The sequence below is a fragment of the Lontra canadensis genome, unplaced genomic scaffold, assembly GCF_010015895.1.
Source record: "Lontra canadensis isolate GAN:19392208 unplaced genomic scaffold, GSC_riverotter_1.0 scaffold8, whole genome shotgun sequence".
In the NCBI taxonomy this organism is placed as follows: Eukaryota; Metazoa; Chordata; class Mammalia; order Carnivora; family Mustelidae; genus Lontra; species Lontra canadensis.
The window spans coordinates 18,792,892-18,811,503 of NW_022631002.1; the positions used below are offsets into that span (position 1 = coordinate 18,792,892).

At 50.9% G+C, this 18,612-nt stretch overlaps 2 protein-coding genes across 3 annotated transcripts in view; one reads left to right on the forward strand and one right to left on the reverse strand.

Moving 5' to 3' along the window:
- TK2 (thymidine kinase 2) overlaps positions 1–7,365 on the forward strand; it is a 29,775-nt gene extending 22,410 nt beyond the window's left edge. The window contains exons 9-11 of one of the 2 annotated variants that reach the window (XR_004382266.1): positions 1,513–1,593; positions 1,964–2,077; positions 2,747–2,859. Coding sequence is in view for 1 of the 2 variants with exons in the window: in XM_032854302.1 (XP_032710193.1) it covers positions 1,513–1,593; positions 2,747–2,848 (183 nt within the window). In the remaining variant the exon portion in view is untranslated. Of the gene's footprint in view, positions 1–1,512; positions 1,594–1,963; positions 2,078–2,746; positions 2,890–6,956 lie in introns of those variants that run through there. The other variant, XM_032854302.1, reaches the window with a different exon arrangement.
- Positions 7,366–14,582: 7,217 nt separating this feature from the next.
- LOC116865500 lies at positions 14,583–16,780 on the reverse strand. Its single transcript, XM_032853713.1, has 2 exons — positions 16,387–16,780; positions 14,583–15,761 (listed from the first exon to the last, which is right to left on the reverse strand). Exons 1-2 carry the CDS (start codon positions 16,726–16,728, stop codon positions 14,583–14,585), a joined length of 1,521 nt encoding a protein of 506 aa, XP_032709604.1. The 5' UTR covers positions 16,729–16,780.
- Positions 16,781–18,612: the final 1,832 nt, after the last annotated feature.

Genomic DNA, 18,612 nt, shown 5'->3' on the forward strand with positions numbered 1-18,612 from the left:
CATGCTCTGGCCATAGATACCAGTCGTGGCTACAAACACACTCACACTTGCCATGCAGTTACACAAATGTGCCTTTGTGCAGTGGTTTCTGTTGCCTTCCAAGTTCAGCTCAGATGTCACCTTCTCCAGGAGGCCTTCCCTGACCTTCCCTCCATTGTACTCCCCTAACCTCTGGGCTTACGATGATCACGGCACTAAGGACAAGCATACTGAAACTGTTTGTTAAATATTTGTTCCCCGTGCCTTAGCAAACTGAGCTTTTTAAGATTAGGTCTCATTCCCTGCATCCCCAGCAAGTTTTCCAGAGCTTGGCACCTAGGAGTTGCTCACTTAACACTGAACTGAATGCCTCATGTGAATGCCATTGGGACAGAGGCTGGGCAGGCATTTTCTGGGACGTCATGGGAGTCTGAAATCAGGATGGGCTGGTCTGCAGGCCCGGGAAGACCTGTCTGGCTCCTGAGGCCCACCCAGCCTTGTCTTACCCAAACACCAGTAAGGTTAATACCAGCCATGAGGGCGTAGGAGGCCTATGCCCTCCTTCTAGGTAGCTCCTTTGAAATCTAGAAACATGAGTGATGGGAGGAAGGGCGCAGTGGGGCAGGGCTGGGCCAAGCCGTGGTAGGACATGGGCACTCTTTGTGGTGACCCAGATGTTCTGAAGAAATGGCATGTCTGGAGTCCCTCCTAACCATTATTAGCTGGGCCATTATCTCAGTGTTTCTGACAAAGCTTATAGGACGTATCTGTCATCGTCAAAGGATAACTCGGGGACGGATGAAAAGGTGGCCTTGCAGTTTCCCTGGGAGCTTCTGGGCTGGCAGTAAATTGCTGCTTGGGAAGGTGGCCGTGGGTGGCCAGAGCACTGTGGCCTGCGCATGAGAAAGTGTCTGTCCAGTTCTGCCCAATGCAGAGGCACCAATGGCTTAGGGGTGTGTCCGGACCTTCCCCCCGGGTTCCACCTTATGGGACTTTCTGATATTGGTCTTCAGGATCTAGAGGGCCCACAAGGCACAAGTTGTCTGCTGGGTGGAAGCAGCAGGAGGGGGTCTCCTAGGCCAGTGAAGGTCACAGTCTTCTTGGAAAGGACAGAGTGGATAGGGTGATTGAGAGGCTGCCCAGGGCTGGAATGCTCGGCCGTGGAGCAGCTGTGGACCCCACCAAGAAGGAACTGGTGGCCATGCTGACAGAGACGTGGGTGTCAGAAGAGAGGCCAGGTGGATGGTGTGTGCGAGGCCCCAGCGGCGCAGAGTGGCGCTGGAGGGAGGGGGAGTAGGCAGTTGGAGGGGTCCCTCTAACTGTCGCCACGCTCCGGCTGGCTGGGTGGAGGGAGTGGCTGCATTTATGGCTCTCCTCCTGAGCAGGTTGGTGGTTGCAGACCCCTTCATCTAAGCCAGTGCCCCGTGGCCATGAACACTCCCGCCCCCGCCCGATATCCTTGCTGGAGAGGTTTGCTCCCCTCCCCCACGGCCTGTGTGCATTTGTGTGTCTCTGTGTGTGTGTTTCCTGCAGGAATACCTGAACGCTATTCACCACCTCTATGAGGAGTGGCTCATCAAAGGGGGCCTTTTCCCTGTGGCAGCCCCTGTTCTGGTAGGTACCCCTGGCAGGGCTGAAGACTTTTCTGGAAGGAGGAGCGACCCAGGGAACGTCAGCCATTCTGCAGTCCGGGGAAGGGCCAGGTCCTTCAGAGCTGGTGGATTGAAAGGAAGGAAGCAGGGAGGGTAGATGGGGCCCTTTCTCTCTCCTGGTTCCCATTCTAGACTGAGTCTCCGGGTCCGTTCGACAGACCCGGGAGAAGGTGGCCTGTCCCTGTGTCATTACACCGGTGGCCACAGTAGCATCTCACTTATCCAATGTCATTGGTAAAGGAGCGTTCCAGATGGCTGAAGCCTCTAGGCCTGGGTTTTGGCTTTAGCCCCTGGGGATAGTGGTCTCTCTGATGCAACCGTCCCTTCTCCAGTGGATGGCAGCCACGGAGCCTCATTGCCCCATTCCTCGGTGACCCAGGGCATCTGAAGAAACACCGGTCGCTGTCCTGGTCTGTTACACAGTGGTGCCCTTAGGAGGTGCTGAGGTGTGTAGGACGGTTTGCCCTAGACCACTCTTGTCTTGGAGTTCCTGTGTTGGCTTCGTGTAGCAGCTTCTCCTGCCGACACTTGCCACTTCTAACTGCGTGTTGTTTTTGCCCTGCCTTTCCCTGCTTCCCTGTCCTGTCCTCCCCTGATATGCTGCCGCTCAGTTTTTCAGGCAGGCAGATGGATCCCGAGATGGTCGGGAACGTGCACCCAGTGTGGGATCTGAGGGAGGGCCGCGCACAGACTTCTGTGCGTGGCCTGAGGGACATCTGTGTGGGCTGCTCCGACACGTCTACTCATCATGGTGCTTCCAGGCTATGAGGTTGCTGGAAAGTGAGATGTTACTGTACTGGATTTTTAAGGAAATAAAATCTGTTTTCCCCCATCATTATTGGATAATATAAAATGATGGGGGGAAATCATTCACGGGCTAGCTGCAGGGACAACTGTAGCGGATTCTTAAGTGGAAACATAGTTGAGAATGTGAATTAGCCTAGAACCTAGTGCTGTTCTGCTCTAACCCTCCTTTTTATTTGCCTGTGACCTTGGACTTCTCTGCCTCTCCTTGCCTCCTCCTGCCTGCCTCCAACTCTCTCCCTCTTCATCTGTAAAGGGAGGGTGATGTTGAGGTCAAGTGCAGCCCTGTGACCCATGTGTTTAATTTCCAGGTGATTGAGGCTGACCACGACATGCAGAAAATGTTAAAACTCTTTGAACAAAACCGGGACCGAATATTAACTCCAGAGAATCAGAAACATGGTTGTTCATAGGATGGGAAAGATCATGCCAGAAAAATGCCTGCTGCTGCGAGGTTAGCTATTAGGAGCAATTTGGAAATACCCACTCTCGGGAGGGCTTGATATCTGGCCACATTTGTTTTCCTGATGGTCTTTTCCTCTTTGTCACCGTCTTCCTCCTTGGTCTCTGGCCCTTGTGGGTAAATGACAAATGGGACCAATGGGTTTGTCATGCCCTTTGGTGTTTGCAGCCTTGCATTCCCCCAGCACTTCTCCTGGTGGCTTCCCACTGCTGGGTCCCTGTGATTAAGGGAAGAGCCACCCGAAGTTATGCTGGGCTTAGGGTCTCTAACCCTTCCGACTACTCAGGAGGGCGAGGTAGTGGCCTCACATCCCAGGGAGAAAGTTGAAACTCAGAGAGGCTAAGTGACTCCCCCAGGGTCCCACAGCCAGTGACAGTGGTGTTGGCACAATTCAGACTTTTGGTGACTCTAGAACATTCTCTCCTTCATCCTGAGAGCCTGTCTTCCCTTGCTAGAGATCTCACATGTGTATGGGGAGAGCCAGCAGTGTGTGGAGCCAGTGTCATCATTTTCTCATTATCTGAGCAGTTCGCAAGGACAGTCGATGTTCTTAGACTTCCACAAAATTGTGTCGTGTTTGGCTTGAGCCCAGAGTTAAGTGGTTTCCCAGCAGGAGGCTGCCATGGCATTCGCTACCGCGGCATCTGGCCTTCCATGTCCTTAGGAGAATCACGCAGCGGGTCCTGACTGGTGCTTGGTCTCCTTGGTGATGAAGGCCTTGCCAGAGCTGATGCCAGGTCTCAGTCAGGGAAATGGCTTTGGTTCCTGGGTGGTTTGCCCAGGGCCAAGCTGGGGCGAGGGGCCACCAGCCCTGGCTTCTGAGGCCTCCTTACTCTGCTGGCCTCGTGTGAAGAGCTTTGCCCTTGGAATTACTGAGAATCTGTGGCCCAGGAGAGAGACACATGTGGCCTTAAGAATTTTTAAAATGTTTTTCTATCCAAGAGACACTTTGGACCATAGAGCATGAAATCATCTTTACTGGTTCAGAAAATATCTTAGCTTCACTCAGCTGCAACAATGCATCAAAGCCGCAGCTGTCTCTTGAGTCAAGTGGTAAGAGAAAGAAAGAACATTCTTTTAAGAGGGCAATCTGGACTGGAAGATCAGGGCTTGTAAGCAGAGGCTCTTGGAGCACGGGTGCTCCTGATATTTTGGAGGTGGGCCAAGAGAGCTTCGAGAAGCTTGGTTGTAGACATGGGTACGGGTCAGTTGTGACTTTGGGGAAACAGGCCTCAGCCTCTCCTCACAGTGGTTGGCATCAACGAAGGTTAGACAGCCTCATTTTGGCCTCTGCGTGAGTGCGGACTCTGTGCGTGCAGTTCTCTGACTCAATGTGCGTGACTGGAGCCCTGGTGGTCCGGTCCCAGAGGGAGGCAAGCACTGTGACTCCTGGACCAGTTCTTGGGCTCCGTGAAGTGGGACGAGGGGCGGCAGCCCAGCAGGGACGTGTCTCTCTGCCCAAATGTCAGGGATTGACCAGAAGTCTGGGGTCAGGAAGCAGGAGCCTGTGCTGCCAGGTGTCGTGATGAGCCCTGGCCGTCTTTGGGAATTTGTAAGTGAGCAGTCCAGGATTTGCCCCACAGCTGAATTTGAGCATCTCTTTTGGGGGAAATGTGATTTAAACAAAAGTAAAGTCTTGCCCTGTGGTAGCCAATAAATCCTTCACCTAAAACCTGCCGTGAGTCTTAGCGTGCTGCCTCGGCTAGGGATTTGAGCTCTGAGCAGCAGTAGGATAATGTTTTCATTTGTTTAAGCCTCATCTTTCCTAATGTGGGATGTGCGGGTCTGGGAGAGCGCCCCATCCTCTCGCTCTAGGACTGCGGGTGCTGTGGGTCTGCGGACGAGGGTTGCTTTCCCGGTGTGGCAGGTGGGGCCAGTGGCATAGGGGTCGTGGAGCAGTTACAGAAGCAAGGGCAGAAGGAGGGCAGATGGCCTGTGGTGGGCATGGGACCTGGTTTTTAGAGCAGAGGGAGGCGCGCTCCAGGACTCCCAGGAATGGCTGGTGTCTCTAAATTGCCAATACAGTGAGTCAGGGCAATGACATCCCTGATTTGCTGGTGTCACCCCACTCTTACCCTGATGCGGGGTTCCAGAGAGCATAACGGGAGGACGCCCCAGAGCGGCCCCAGCTGCTTTGACCCTTGATAATTAAAAAAATTTTTTGTGAATATCATATACATTTGCTTTTAGTCAGTATTTTCAGTGAAATAATTCTATCTACACTTCAGCTTTTTAATTTTACATGCAAAAGACATGATTGGAATCATTCAGAAATATTTCCTGTACCTGGTGATTAAAAAAAAAAAAAAACAATGAGGCGGAAGTGTATTTCTGTGTTGCATGGGAGTGTGGAGGTGGGTGATTCAAGGCTGGTGTGGTGGCTTCAAGGCCGTCAGGGTTCTGGGCTCTTTCTGGCTTTCAGTTCCCAGCTCAACTTCCTGGTTCATGGCTTCCTTCCTCCAGGGACTTCCCTGCCCTTGGTGGTGCCAGAGCTCCTACTCTGCCTACTGTTGGCATCAGGGCACCCTGTGCCCTGCTCACACGTTCCAGTGTGGATGATGACCTTCTCAAGGCTCAACTGAGATAAGCTGGAAGGTTCTAGGCCTTGGAGGTGGGACAATGACAGGAGGGAAGTCTGGATTCACCAGCTGGACCAGAGGTCTGGTGTCAGGGCCATGGTGCCCTCTGGCCCATCCCGTCCCTCCCTCCTGCCCTCACATCATGTCTCCCTCACCGCCTGGTGCTCTGGTGTCCTCAGCTCAACCTGCCTCCTGCGTTGGGCGGAGCCAGGTGAGGGCATGACCACCGGTCTGCCGCACTCCCACAGCGTGGCTCTCAGGAGGTGTAAATGACACCTCCCTAACTGTCGGCCCTGAGAAATGATGTCACCTCTCCGTTCCTCTTCCTACCCCCTTTCATTTCTATCTGAGCCCCTCACCTAGATGCGATGTGCACCCCTCCCTGCCTGTGGAACACCTCAGTCAGAGACCCTTCCGGGACCACCCGCAGACTCCCACCACCAGACCCAGGGAAGGACTGAAGCATTTACAACTCTGAGAGCAGGTAGATGTTTCCAGAACCTGCCTACCCCGGCTGCTGTTGAATCTGTGCCATGTTGTTTTCCTAGAGCCCTGGAGCCAGATGGGGGCGCTCACTTCAAGTGCTCCCCTGTCTGTGGAATGAGTAACATTCATCCCAGTGGCCTCTCCACCCTGAAAAATTACAGTTATTAAAGTAATTGACGAGCTCCTGGAAATGTCAGCCCTCCCTGTTGAAAATCTAATAACAATAATAGCCCGCCTGGTGCTTCTGGGCTCTGGCGGTGGATTACTCACTCGGGGCCCCAGGGTCACTGGCACGGGCCTTTCTTTTCCTCAGAACCCCAGCCCCGCCGCTCCCCTAAGGCTGAGTGAACTCCGTGTTCCTCTAGTTTACATAAGACAGTGAGCTTGCCAAAGGCGGTCATTAAACAGAAGCCAAGCGAGAGCCAGTCTTGTGGAATCCAGATTAGGTATCGGCATTTACTGCAGTCTTCCTGAATTTCTGCATTTCTTGGCTTTCCCTTCTTCAAGGCTGGGGTCTGTGGAACACAGGTGTCCTAGGAGATAATAATAGGTGTTGTCAGAAAGGGGGGTTCCTTAGTCTAGGAGATTCAGGAAGCGCCACCTGGGAACTTTCTCTGAGACCCACAAGGTGCATTGGTTCAGTTAAACTCGAGCAGTCCTGTGATAAAAACACCTTTTCAACTTTATTAAAGCCAAGGGACTCTCAAATTCATTGACAGTGGAAGCCCTCACTGGGGAATAGCCATTAACAGTCTCCAAGTGTGTGTGTGCTCCTCAGAACACACATTGGGAAAAGCATTGTTTTAGGGGACCTGCAGCTGACTCTCAGCTCTTGTGCCCTTTGGGAGTCTCTAGCTCCTGGTTCTCCGACTTCAGTGCATCTGAGTACCCTGGAGGGCATGTTAAACCAGGGATTACGAGGCCTACCCCCAGAGTTTGCAGTCGAGCAGGTCTGGGGTGTACCTGAGAATCTGTTCTCTCACACCGTTCCAGGTGACCAGGAGGCTGTGGTCCAGGGACCACCCTTGGAGAGCCACCTCTCTAGACTGACATTTTCTAAAATTGGACATCCCAGAATTCCAAGAAACCTTGGCACCTTTTTGGTTGTTGAACATCTTGTGATTGTTGGTTATCCTGTCAAACGAGAGAATTGCTCACCTCTCAGGACTTGGCACATGGAAGGGGCCCGGACCAGGGCCCGGTATGCTGCAAGTGTCCCTGTAAATGTTCGTTCGTCCAATGTGGCCCAGAAAATGGGACCGTGACGCAGTTACTTGGTGGAGGAATGGCAGCAGCTGCACTGACTGGCACTTCCCGTCAGAGTGGTGTGGACGTGTGCTCTCACCGGCTCATCAGGGGCCACCATGACTGATGTGTTCAGTGGGCACAGGCCACAGGCCTGGTGGAGGCTGACCTTCGGGACTGTACCTCTGAAAAGTGCCTCATGGCCTCTCTGGAATAACAGAGCATGGGGTAGGCAATTGGCCCTTCTCTTCATTTTAAAAATGTTCCTCCTTCTCATGGGGTCTCGATCTGTACCTGGCATCCCGTGGCATGAGAGGGAGGCCTGGAGAGACATAGCTGCTTCTCAGGCCATGGGACGGACATTTCCTGTACCAATAAGGTCCTGGATTCCTTACACAATAAACTGATGGTTTTCTGTTCTGTCTTCTTGGAGATCTCCTTCTCACTGGGCTCAGGTCACCACTCACTCGTCCTTTCCCTAATGCACAGAGCAGATTTATTTGTAGCCAGGGATGTGTAGATGTTGGCAGCTCTGGGGTCATCTTAGGAAATGCCCAGAGAAAATGGTCAATGGCCAGTCGTTAAGTTTTAAGTGAATCTTACCTTTTGGGATCCAGTTGGCTTTATGAGTGGGACTTGGGCTTTACTTGGGCTTTACTTGGGCTTCCCAGTTTCCTTGGTTTTTGGGTGCAGAATCTTGGACAGATCACCTCACTTCTCTGGTCCTGTTTCTTCCTTCTCTGGACACTGGGGTTCTATTTTGTCCCTCATGAGGAGAGAGGCTACACAGACTATGAAGGGGTAAGTTAAATGAGGGATGGACACAGACGATCTGGAGCCGTACCAGGCTATTCCCTGCTCCTTCAAACCCCTTCCAACTCTGTGTAGTTGGCTGGAGAAGAGACCAGACTTTCTTGTACCTTCCTGGAGTGGGAAGCTGTTGGTGGGCTGCTCCAAGCCAGGGTGGTGGAGATCTTGCATTTTCATTTTATTTATTTATATATTTAACATATAATGTATTATTTGTTTCAGGGGTACAGGTCTGTGAATCATCAGTCTTACACAATTCACAGCACTCACCATAGCACCTACCTTTCCCAGTGTCCATCACCCAGCAACCCCATCCCTCTCACCCCCCTCCCTTCCAGCAATCCTCAGTTTGTTTCCTGAGATTAAGAGTCTCTTACGGTTTGTCTCCCTTTCTGGTTTCATCTTGTTTCATTTTTCCGTCCCTTCCCTTATGATCCTCTATCTTGTTTCTCAAATTCCTCATATCAGTGAGATTATATGATAATTGTCTTTCTCTGATTCACTTTTTCGCTTAGCATAATACCGTCTTGTTCCACTCACGTCATTGCAAATGGCAAGATTTCCTTTTTTGATGGCTGCATAATATTCCATTGTGTGTATATACCACATCTTTACCCATTCATCTGTGGCTTTATTCATCCATCCATGGACATCTAGGCTCTTTCCATAGTTTGGCTATTGTGGACATCCCGCATTTTCATTTTTAAGACCTGGTTCTTCATCAGGGCTACGGGGGAGTTAGTAATTCACCATCTTCGCCAGCCATTTTCTCAGCCCAGAGTCCTCAGGCCATCTGTAAGCAGTCTTCTGTTCTTTCCCTGTCTTTCGACAGCACTTCCCATGTATCAGTCCTCTGCCAGGCCCTGTGCTGGGTGAGAAGTGCACACTGGTGAACAGGCCAGACGGGTCCCCTCCACTAATGAAGCATGTAATTTAGCTCCTCATAGATGCCCCGACCTGAAATATCTCTGAGAAAACCCACACTGGGGCAGGAGGGCACCAGTAGCCTCAGCACTCCTTTCTGCTGGGGAAAAGAATTAACAACTTAATATATTCCAAAAAATCAGTGACAAAAGTAATACAAACAATAACATTTTTAGTGAAGTAGCAGGATACAAAATTAGCATATGAAACAAGAAACCGGTCATAATGGTAGTGAAAATCCCATTTACGATGGTAACTAAGATGGTTGCATGCTTTGGAATAAATTTAACAATATATGTACAAAAACATAGAAGAAAAATGCTAAAAACTCTCCTCAAAGATAGCAAATAAGACTTGAACATATGTAAAGACATCCCATTCTTGGAAAGGAGGACTCATCAACCTAAAGATGTCAGTTCTGCCTAACTTAAGTTACAAATTTAATACAATCTCAGTAGAGACACCATAGTCTATTTTATGGAATTCTACACATCATTCCACAGTTCGTATAGCAAAATGAACATTCAGGAGTAACCAGGAAACCACTCAAAAACAAAAATGATAATGGAGGACTAGCTTTACCAGACATGCAAAGGTATCTAAAACCTCTAGTATTAGAACAGTCAGGTGCTGCTGCACGAATAGACAAAACAGTGAATCAAATAACTCAGAAATAGACCTGAGCACACGTGGAAATTTACTCCATGATCAAGATGTCATCTCCAATCGCTGGGGTAAAGATGGACTTTTAAACACATGGTGCCAAGGTGATCTTTTGGGGGAAAGATAAAGATAGATCCATATCTCACACCATACCCAAGAATAAACTCCAAGTGGTTAGGGATCTAAATGTAAAAACTTGAAACCAGGCAAGTACCTTGATTTAGGGAAAGCTTCCTAACTGTGATTCAAAATCCAAGGGCAGCTAAAGGTTAATCCATTTGACTAAGTAAAAATTTTTAAAAATTGTGTGATAAAACCCATCATGAACAAAGTCAAAAGACCAGAAACCGGGAGAAAATGCAATTTACAAAACAGACAAAGGGGGGGTATTCCTAACTACCCATGAAGAATTCTTTAAAAATGCAGGGCAAAGGACCAAAAATCAAATAGAAGAATGGGAAAAAGATGTGAAAGACAATTTACAAAAAAGATCTAAAAATGGTCTGTAAAACATGTGAAAAACACTCAAATTCAGAAATACAAATGCTATGGTCTGAATATTTGTGTCCCCCCACCCCTACCCCACCCCGCCCACCACCAAATGCACATTTTGTAAACATAATGCTCAAGGTGATGGTATTTAGGAGAACCCGCGGGAAGTGATTAGGCCATGAGAGCAGAGCCCTCATGAATGGACTCAGTGCTGTTATTGAAAGGGACCCCACAGAGCTCCCATGGCTCTTCTACTATGTGAAGACACAGCAAGAAGTCAGCAGTCTGCAAACTGGCCAAGAACCTTTGCCAGAACCCAGCCATAGTGGCACTACATTGTACTTCCAGCCTCCAGAACTGTGAAAAATAAATTTCTGTTGTATGTAAGTCAGCAGTGTGTGGCATTTTGTTATAAAAGCCCAAATGGACTAAGCAAATTAAAAGAACAGTGACATACTATTTCTCGCCTACCAGACTGGCAAAACAAACCAAACCAATCCAAAACAACAAACACATTCTGTTGGTGAGGCTGTGGGGAAACAAGTGCTCACATACGTTACTGGTGGGAGTACACGTTTGTACAGCCCTTCTGGAGAGAAGTTTGACGACAGCTAACAAACTACACCTGTACTTACGTTGTGACCCAGCAATCCCACTTCCGGGTTCCAATATATACTTCCTACAATATGAAAATATCCATGCACCCGGTTATTTATTGCAGCATTGGTTTTAACTGCAAAATAATTGGAAACAACCAAAAGATTGTACATAATCGCTAAACGAACTACGGTACAGCCACACAGTGGAGTAGAAAAAAGAATGAGGAAACTCTGAACGGGTGTGATTTCCAGGATGTAAAGAAATGTTGAGTGAAAGCAAGCAAACAAACCAATATCCAAAGGAGTATCTTTGGTACGTTACTTCCTATAAAAAGGAAGAAGAGACCTAAGAACTACACAGATGCAGAGGAAATGCAGGAAGGATAATCCAGAAACTGCACAGACTGGTGAGCGAAGAAGGCTGGAGAGAGGGAAGGATGGGATGGGGTTGCAGGGAGGAGAAGGGAATGATTCTTGTGTGAATGTGACTTTGTGTCACTGACTCTTAGAACCGTAAGAATGTGTCACTTTACCCCCTCAATAAACAAGATCAACTAGAACGTAGGGGAAATGGAACACAGAATACGAACGTAGCTGATCCGGACAGCGTGGCAAGTGAAAAAATGGCCACACTGGAGGGCAGGGGAATGGGAATAAAGAAGTAGCCTGAGTAACTGGAAAACAGTGTTTTGACTGGATGCAGAAAGAGTAAAAGCAAAAATCACTCTTCCTAGATGGCTGTCCTATAGATTTACAAGTGTTTCTCATGGAGGTATGGTCAGCAATTCTGGAATTACAGTAATAGACTCGAACACATAAGTAGACAGTAAAATATTTTTTAAGATTTCATTTATCTGACAGATTGAGAGATCACAAGTAGGCAGAGAAGCAGGCAGAGAGAGGGGGGAAAGCAGGCTCCCTGCTGAGCAGAGAGCCTGATGCGGGGCTCAATCCCAGGACCCTGATACCAGGGACCTGAGCTGAAGGCAGAGGCTCAACCCACTGAGCCACCCAGGTGCCCCAAGTAGTCTGTAAATTAAGAGAGCTGGGTTCATTCTCTTCTAGAGAAGGAAGTTATAAATAAAAGGGGACAGGTAGAATAAACCCAGTGAGGTTGGATTAGAAGCAGAGGTATCAGTATAAACTCATGGTTTTAAAGTTCTATGTAGTTACGGAAGTAGAGCCACATGTGTATATGCATGGGTTAGGACACATCCCTGTGTTTCCTGACCATCCCCTGAATAGGCTTGGAAGCAGTGACACCTGGTAACAGTGAGCACACCTGGCACCTGGGTCTTGGTGTCTAAACATCATTCTCCAATAAAAGGAACCATGACTCCTAGGACAAGGGATTTATTCCAGGGATGCAGCAGGTAAGTATCACCCATAATAAGATGTGTTAATGTTATGAACCCTTTGATAAGATGCACCAAGGACACAGCAAAGTTTTTTCATGATTTTTTAAAAAGATTTTATTTATTTATTTGACAGAGATCACAAGTAGGCAGAGAGGCAGGCAGAGAGAGAGGGGAAGCAGGCTCCCCGCTGAGCAGAGAGCCTGATGTGGGGCTCCATCCCAGGACCCCAAGACCACGAACCCAGCCAAAGGCAGAAGCTTAACCCACTGAGCCACCCAGGTGCCCCAGTTTTTTCATGATATTTTGCCAGAAATGCATAATTCAGCCATTAAAAAAAAAAAACCCACCACACTAGACAAACCCAAATTGTGGGACATTCAATGAAGCAAAACTGGTCAGTATTAAGTTCTGATCCAAAGCATCAAGATCATGAAAGACAAGAGACTGAGACAGTGTTAGAGACTGGAGGAGAGGAAAGAAAAATAAATGCCATGTGGGATCCTGAATAGGCTCCTGGAATGTAGAAAAAGTGTAGTAATGGGAAAACTGATGAAATTTTTAAAAGGTACGTGGTTTTGTTAACGCTGTATCAGTATTAGTTTCCTGTTCTTGACAGTCATACTGTGGTTATGTAAGATGTCATGTTCCGGGGAAGCGGGGAGAGGAGTATAAGGGAATTCCTTGTGTTGTTTTGTAACTTTTCTCTAAATTTAAAATTAGTTAAAATAATTCTCTTCCTGGGAAATAAAAGTAGAACACAATACTATAAATATACAATCCCACATTTACAAGTAAAGACCAAGGGGTGCCTGGGTGGCTCAGTTGGTTGGGTGTCTGACTCTTGATATGAGCTTGGGTCTTGATCTTAGAATTGTGAGTTTGAGCCCTGCTCTGGGCTCCATACCAAAAGAAATTAGGCCAACACCATAACACTGAGTACCTCCCAATGGTGGATATTATGGTAACTTCTGCTTTTGTTTTCATATTCATCTGTATTTTCTTTTTTTGAAGATTTTATCAATTTACTAGAGAGGGGAGTGCAAGTGGGAGAGGAACAGAGGGAGAGGGACAAGCAGACTCTGAGCTGAGCACGGAGCCCGACTCAGGGCTCGATCCCACAACCCTGAGATCATGACCTCAGCCGACATCAAAAGTTGTACACTCAACCTATTGAGCCACCCAGGTGCCCCTCATCTGTATTTTCTAAGTTTTCTACTCGATGGTTTCATTTGATGGATCCTTGGAAACCATGGTGAATGAGTCAAGGGGAAGTTTCTCAGCTTATGTTCTAGTGTGGGAAATGGAAAAATGAATCAATGAAATGTCTTCGTGTAGAAAATAAACCAAGCTGATGTGATAGATGGGTGGCCGGGGTCTCTCCAAGAAGGTGACTTGTGAATAACAAGAAAGATGGGGATGGGGTGCAGAGTGGGGAAGTGAACAGTTTGCACAGAGGTTGGGAGGTAGGAGTTGGCTTAGCTTGTTGGGGAACCTAGAAGATACCAGTGTGTCTTGTCTGAAGTGGGTTGCGGGTGGGGAAAGGGTGCAAGATGAGGTCCACAGGATAGTAAGCCTCTGGGGCTTGTGGCCTTGGGAGACCCTGGAGAAAATTGAGCAAGAGAATCCTGGAACTTGGTTTAGACAGGGACCTCTGGCTTCAGCTTGTGCATAGATGGGGTCATTTGCTTGCATGGGGAGTCCTATGGGGAGAGCAGCACCTCTGGATGTACCCATTGTGTGCAAGTGTGTGTGTGTGTGTGTGCGCGCGCGCGCACACGTGGGAGCAAGAGGTGGCTGGTGGAGGGGGGACGCAGCCCAGATGAGGGGAAACCCGACGGCTGGATAGGGAGCCAGCATATGATCCTGAGCACCAAAGTGTGGTTTTGTTCTCTTTTTTTTCCCTAAGATTTTATTGAGGGAGGGAGAGAGAATGAGCAGTGGGGAGAGGGGAGGGGAAAAGAGAGAGTGAGAGCGTGATAGAGAGAAGCAGTCTCCCCACTGAGCCAAATCCCAATGTGGGCCTCGATCCCAGGACCCTGAGACCATGAGATGAGCCGAAGGTAGGTGCTTAACTGACTAAGCCACCCAGGCGCCCCAGGTTTGTTCTCTGTTAACCAGAAATTAGCAGCGAGAGAGGGGAGGCCGACAGAGGAGTCTAAGCAGGTTCGGAGTATAATCTGAGTCTGTTTATCTACACAGCTGTCTTTTCATCTGCCCTGTGACAGGTGCCTTAAGGATGCTGAAGGAAACTGCCCCTCGGAGGTGCCCAAAGGATTTGGAGGGACAGGAAGTACCCAGAGGGAGGCAAGAGGGGGCGCTGCGCACCCCTCATCTCTCTCGCTCTTCCCAGCTTTCTGTGAGTGGGTCTCACCACACTCGCTTTACCCATGAGGAAACAAGGCTCAGAGACAGTGAGTGCCCCAAAGTTCCACAGTCAGTAGGTGGCAGGGCTGGGACCCGAGGGACAGATGAGCAGACTTCTCCCTGTGCCTGTCAAGCTGTGGGTCCCAGCTCTGCTGCCTGAGTGGTCACTTCCCTGGTGGAAGAGCTGTGTCCTCAGTCAGGGTCCCGGTACCATCCAGTGGTGACATTTTCAGCTGTTGCCTGAATGGTGGTCTTGGGTGGGAACTCCCAGCTCCCACACGAGGGAGATAGTGAGTGTTGGGGGGCTCTCGTACATGAGAGGGCGTCTGAGTCGCCCTCCAGGGCCGAGTGACCGTATTGTCTGGGCTGCCACCCTTGCTGGCTGGCTCTGGCCCCCTGAGAGGCTCTAGTTCACTCTCTTCAAGCCCAGGGCCTGGGAAGCCCCTCGGATGGCGCACTAGAGTTGGGGGTCCAAGGAGTTGGGAGAGGCGTTCACAGAGCTCATCCATCTCAGAGGAAGTGTTTGGAGGAACAGTGTCCGTGCCAGGGGTGGCCAGCTCTGGTTCTACTTCTGGCTTTGGGTCCAAGGACTTCCCAGACAGTTGGGGACCTGGTGTCAGGCAGAGCTGGCTGGGTACGGTGACCACTGTGTTCTCAGGAGCTGCATCAGGGACCAGGGACCACTCATTGCTGCTAGCTAAGGAGGTGACTGCCTCACCTGAAGGTGGGCTGGGAGCCAGGCCTGGGCCCTGGACTTGCCCTCCCTTCAGGCTGCTCGGGAGAAAGTCCTTGGGGAACAAGGGCGTCTGGTGCAGAACAAAGTCACTGTAGCAGGTCAAGAACTCCTCACTGTCTGAGTATGTGCTGGCGCCCCTCTGGGAGTCTAAGGGGAGCAGGGGGCCAGCAAGGGGGGTGCGGGGCAACGTCGAGACCTCAGACAGACTCAGGGCCTCCGGCACAGTGCTCTGATGGTCAGGGCCCTCAGCCAGGGCCCTCTCAGACCCCAGCCCTTCTGGGGGCCCCAGACCTGGCCGGGTCCCTTCGGGGCAGTTGTGGGCCTTTACCAGCCTTCTCCCTGAGCTGCGCCTGGAGTGGGGCCTGGCCGATTCCTCTCTTCCCAGTCCCAGGACCTGCCTGCTCGAGGTTTCCAGAATGGCCTCACATGCAGCTCTCGCCAGGAAGATCTCAAACACCATCTGCTTGGCGTCCTCCTTGCCGGTGGCCTGGACTAGCGAAAACTCTGCCTCAGAGGTGGCCGCGTAGCCCAGCCTGCCCAGAAGGGTGTGCATCATGTGTTTGGAAAGCACAGGCTGCACCCGGTAGGCGAAGTTCCCAGTGTAAGTCTGGAACCAACAGGGGTATTCATTAGAGATGGGACACAATGCAGCAGAGTGGCTGTGCGTGGCAGTGAGTGGCCAGGCAGGACTGAGGGCTGATGCCCGGGGGCATTGGAGGCTCTTGAGAAGCAGTGGTCTGGAGCATGTGGCCAGAATGGACATCTGGTCCATGATCATGTTATCCTCTGTCCCATTTTACAGAAGAGCACACTGAGGCCTAGAGACTGAACAGGACCTGGGCTCAAGTTAAACATAGCAAGAGAGTAACTGAGCTGGGGTGAGGCTCCGATATCCTGGATCCCAACCCAGCAGTCCTGGCCTGGAGCTTGAAGAGATTAGTTTCCAGAGCCAGATTCCTCCCCTTGTTGATTATGAGTTCCTCGGTTCCTCCTCTTTGGAGAGGCCGTATGGTCTAGTGGCTGGATGCTGTGCTGCCTGAGTTTGAGGCCTATCTGGGCTACTTATTAGCTGGTGACTATGGATAAGTTGCATTAACCTCTTCTGCTCTCAGTTTCTCCACCTGTAAAATGGGACCAGAGTCAGTGGACAGGATGGATATGCTGTCCCCCCCAGATGCAGAGCTCTGGCCCCTACCCGAGACCCCTTTGCTCAGAGGCATGGTGGTACCTACCTTCAAGGACCTGATTTCCTTCCTCCAGGGAAACAGAAGTAGGTTGACAGATATGAGCTCCAGAAACTCTAGTGCCTGTACCAGGTTGTGGCAGACATGCCGGGCAGGGCTGGGCGCCCCCTGGGAGTGAGTGGTCCCCGGATCAGGGACCAAAAGCTCAGGCAGATAGAACTGAGAGGGGGCTCCCGTGGCCAAGAGCCGCTGGGCCCTGTGGGTGAGGGCTGCGTCCCTGCAGACCCGCAGCCGGCCTGCCCCTGCCTCCTCTTGGTAGTAGCTGACGAGGTCACCCAGGAGGGACTCCAGGGCAGCCTCCTCTAGGCCCAGGGGTCGAGGCTGGCTCATGGTGGCTCCAAGGGCCTGGGTGCCGAGGAAATCCGTGGGCCTCCCCAGGCCGGGCCCAGGCTGGCCAGCCTTTGGCCCGCCCCAACGCTCAGACAGGAAGCCGAGGAGGAAGTGGGCTAGCAAAAGAGAAAGCTGCACACGGCCCGGCCCACCACTGCTTGTCACTCTGGGGAGCTCCGACCTGAGAGTGGCTGGGGCTGGGCCATCTCCCCACACCCCCCACCCCCCACTGCCGCCCTGGAGCAGTGCCAAGTTCAGGCTCCTTCCTCGCCCGTCCCCAAATGGGAAGGCAGATACAGCAGCACCCACATCCGTCTGCACCCGTGCCAGCCTGTGGCCTTCAGCCCACTCCGGATGTGCCTGGCCAAGGTCCTTACACTCCTGCTTGAGAATGTTCTCTGGCTACAGGAGTGTGCCCTGCTGGTGTGCAGAACAAACGGCGAGGGCCAGGATGTTAACACCCAGGCCCAGCCCTCGGCCAGCCAAGCAGGGGGGCGCACAGACACCCTAGCTTCTTGCACTCGGTGGGACAGTTCCGACGTGTGTTCGCCCTTGCCCCCCAGCGGTGGCCCATAGCAGTAACCTGCTCACGAAGGCACGCTTTGTGGGTTCACGTCCCTCCCTTGTCTTCGTTCCCTACTTCTCCTGTGCTTCCTGCCATCACTGCCCAAAGAAAATGTACACCAGTCCTTGGACTGTTTTTGGGGTAACAGAGCCCACTAGTTATCTGTGTACTCTCGACCCTTGACCATCTCTCTCCCTCCCAGCCTTCTACCATCCATTTTCATTTTTGTTTTATAGCTCACTGGTTTATACTCAGACTCGAGATTCAAATTCTGCCCTATGGCCCCGGAGGGGTGGGGATCATGCTACAATCTCACCAGATCCCAGTGTTCCCTCAGGAGGAAGTAGATTAAAATGACAATAGAGATGGGGCGCCTGGGTGGCTCAGTGGGTTAAGCCTCTGCCTTTGGCTCAGGTCATGATCTCAGGGTCCTGGGATCTAGCCCCGTATCGGGCTTTCTGCTCAGTGGGGAGCCTGCTCTCTCTCTCTCTCTGCCTTCTTGTGATCTCTGCCTGTCAAATAAATAAATAAATCTTTAAAAAAAATGACAACAGAGGAGATTTTCTCTTTTCATACAGACCCAGGTATAAATTAGGGCAGCACGGTTAGGATCTGGATTCATCCCACTGTCTGAGCCCCTTCCCACATGGTGGGACAAGGTGCATTTGAGGAGATATGGGTGAGGGACAGTTTTCAGAGTTGGGCTTCCTCCCTTTCTTCCTTCCTCCTTCCCTCCCTCCCTTCCTTCCTTCCTTCCTTCCTTCCTTCCATTCAATCACCCAATACTTAATTAAGTCATGATTCACTCATTCAGCCACTCAATGACTCACTCCTTCCGTGCGGGTCAGCATTTCTCAAAGGGTGCTCCACAGGGAGCCCTTAGTGGGGGTTCATAATCAGTCTTATGTGAGTAAGAGTTTCCTGTGGCCAAATAAATTCTGCTGGGCTACTGAAGGGTCCCCTCGCTCCTCGGCTCTAGGACTTCTGGAGCAGGTGTCCGGGTGTGAGTTTCTGGGAGGGGGCAGCACGTGCACTCTATCCTGACTTCTCAGATGTTGGGTCCCCTTTCATGTCCTCCCATGATGCTTGGGGAAGAGCTGTCCCTGGGCAGCCAGCCTGTGTCCCCGTCAGTGCCGTCCTGGGGGCTTCAGAAGCCAACAAGACAAAGCCCCAGCCCTGGGGTGGCTCACAGCTTGGAGAGCCCCAAGGACGGGGTGGTGTGACCTGTAGTAACTCAGCCCAGGATTCTTTCTCATCAGCTTTCTGTGACACCAGGCTGGCCTCCGGGCCCTCCAGTCACCAGGAAGGGCATCTGCCTG

Excerpts from the sequence above, each read along its gene's own strand:
- LOC116865500 (XM_032853713.1), bottom strand. The coding sequence starts at position 16,728 with ATGAGCCAGCCTCGACCCCTGGGCCTAGAGGAGGCTGCCCTGGAGTCC. Across the intron at positions 15,762-16,386 it reads AGGAAATCAGGTCCTTGAAG|ACTTACACTGGGAACTTCGC; the intron begins GTAGGTACCACC and ends TGTTGGTTCCAG.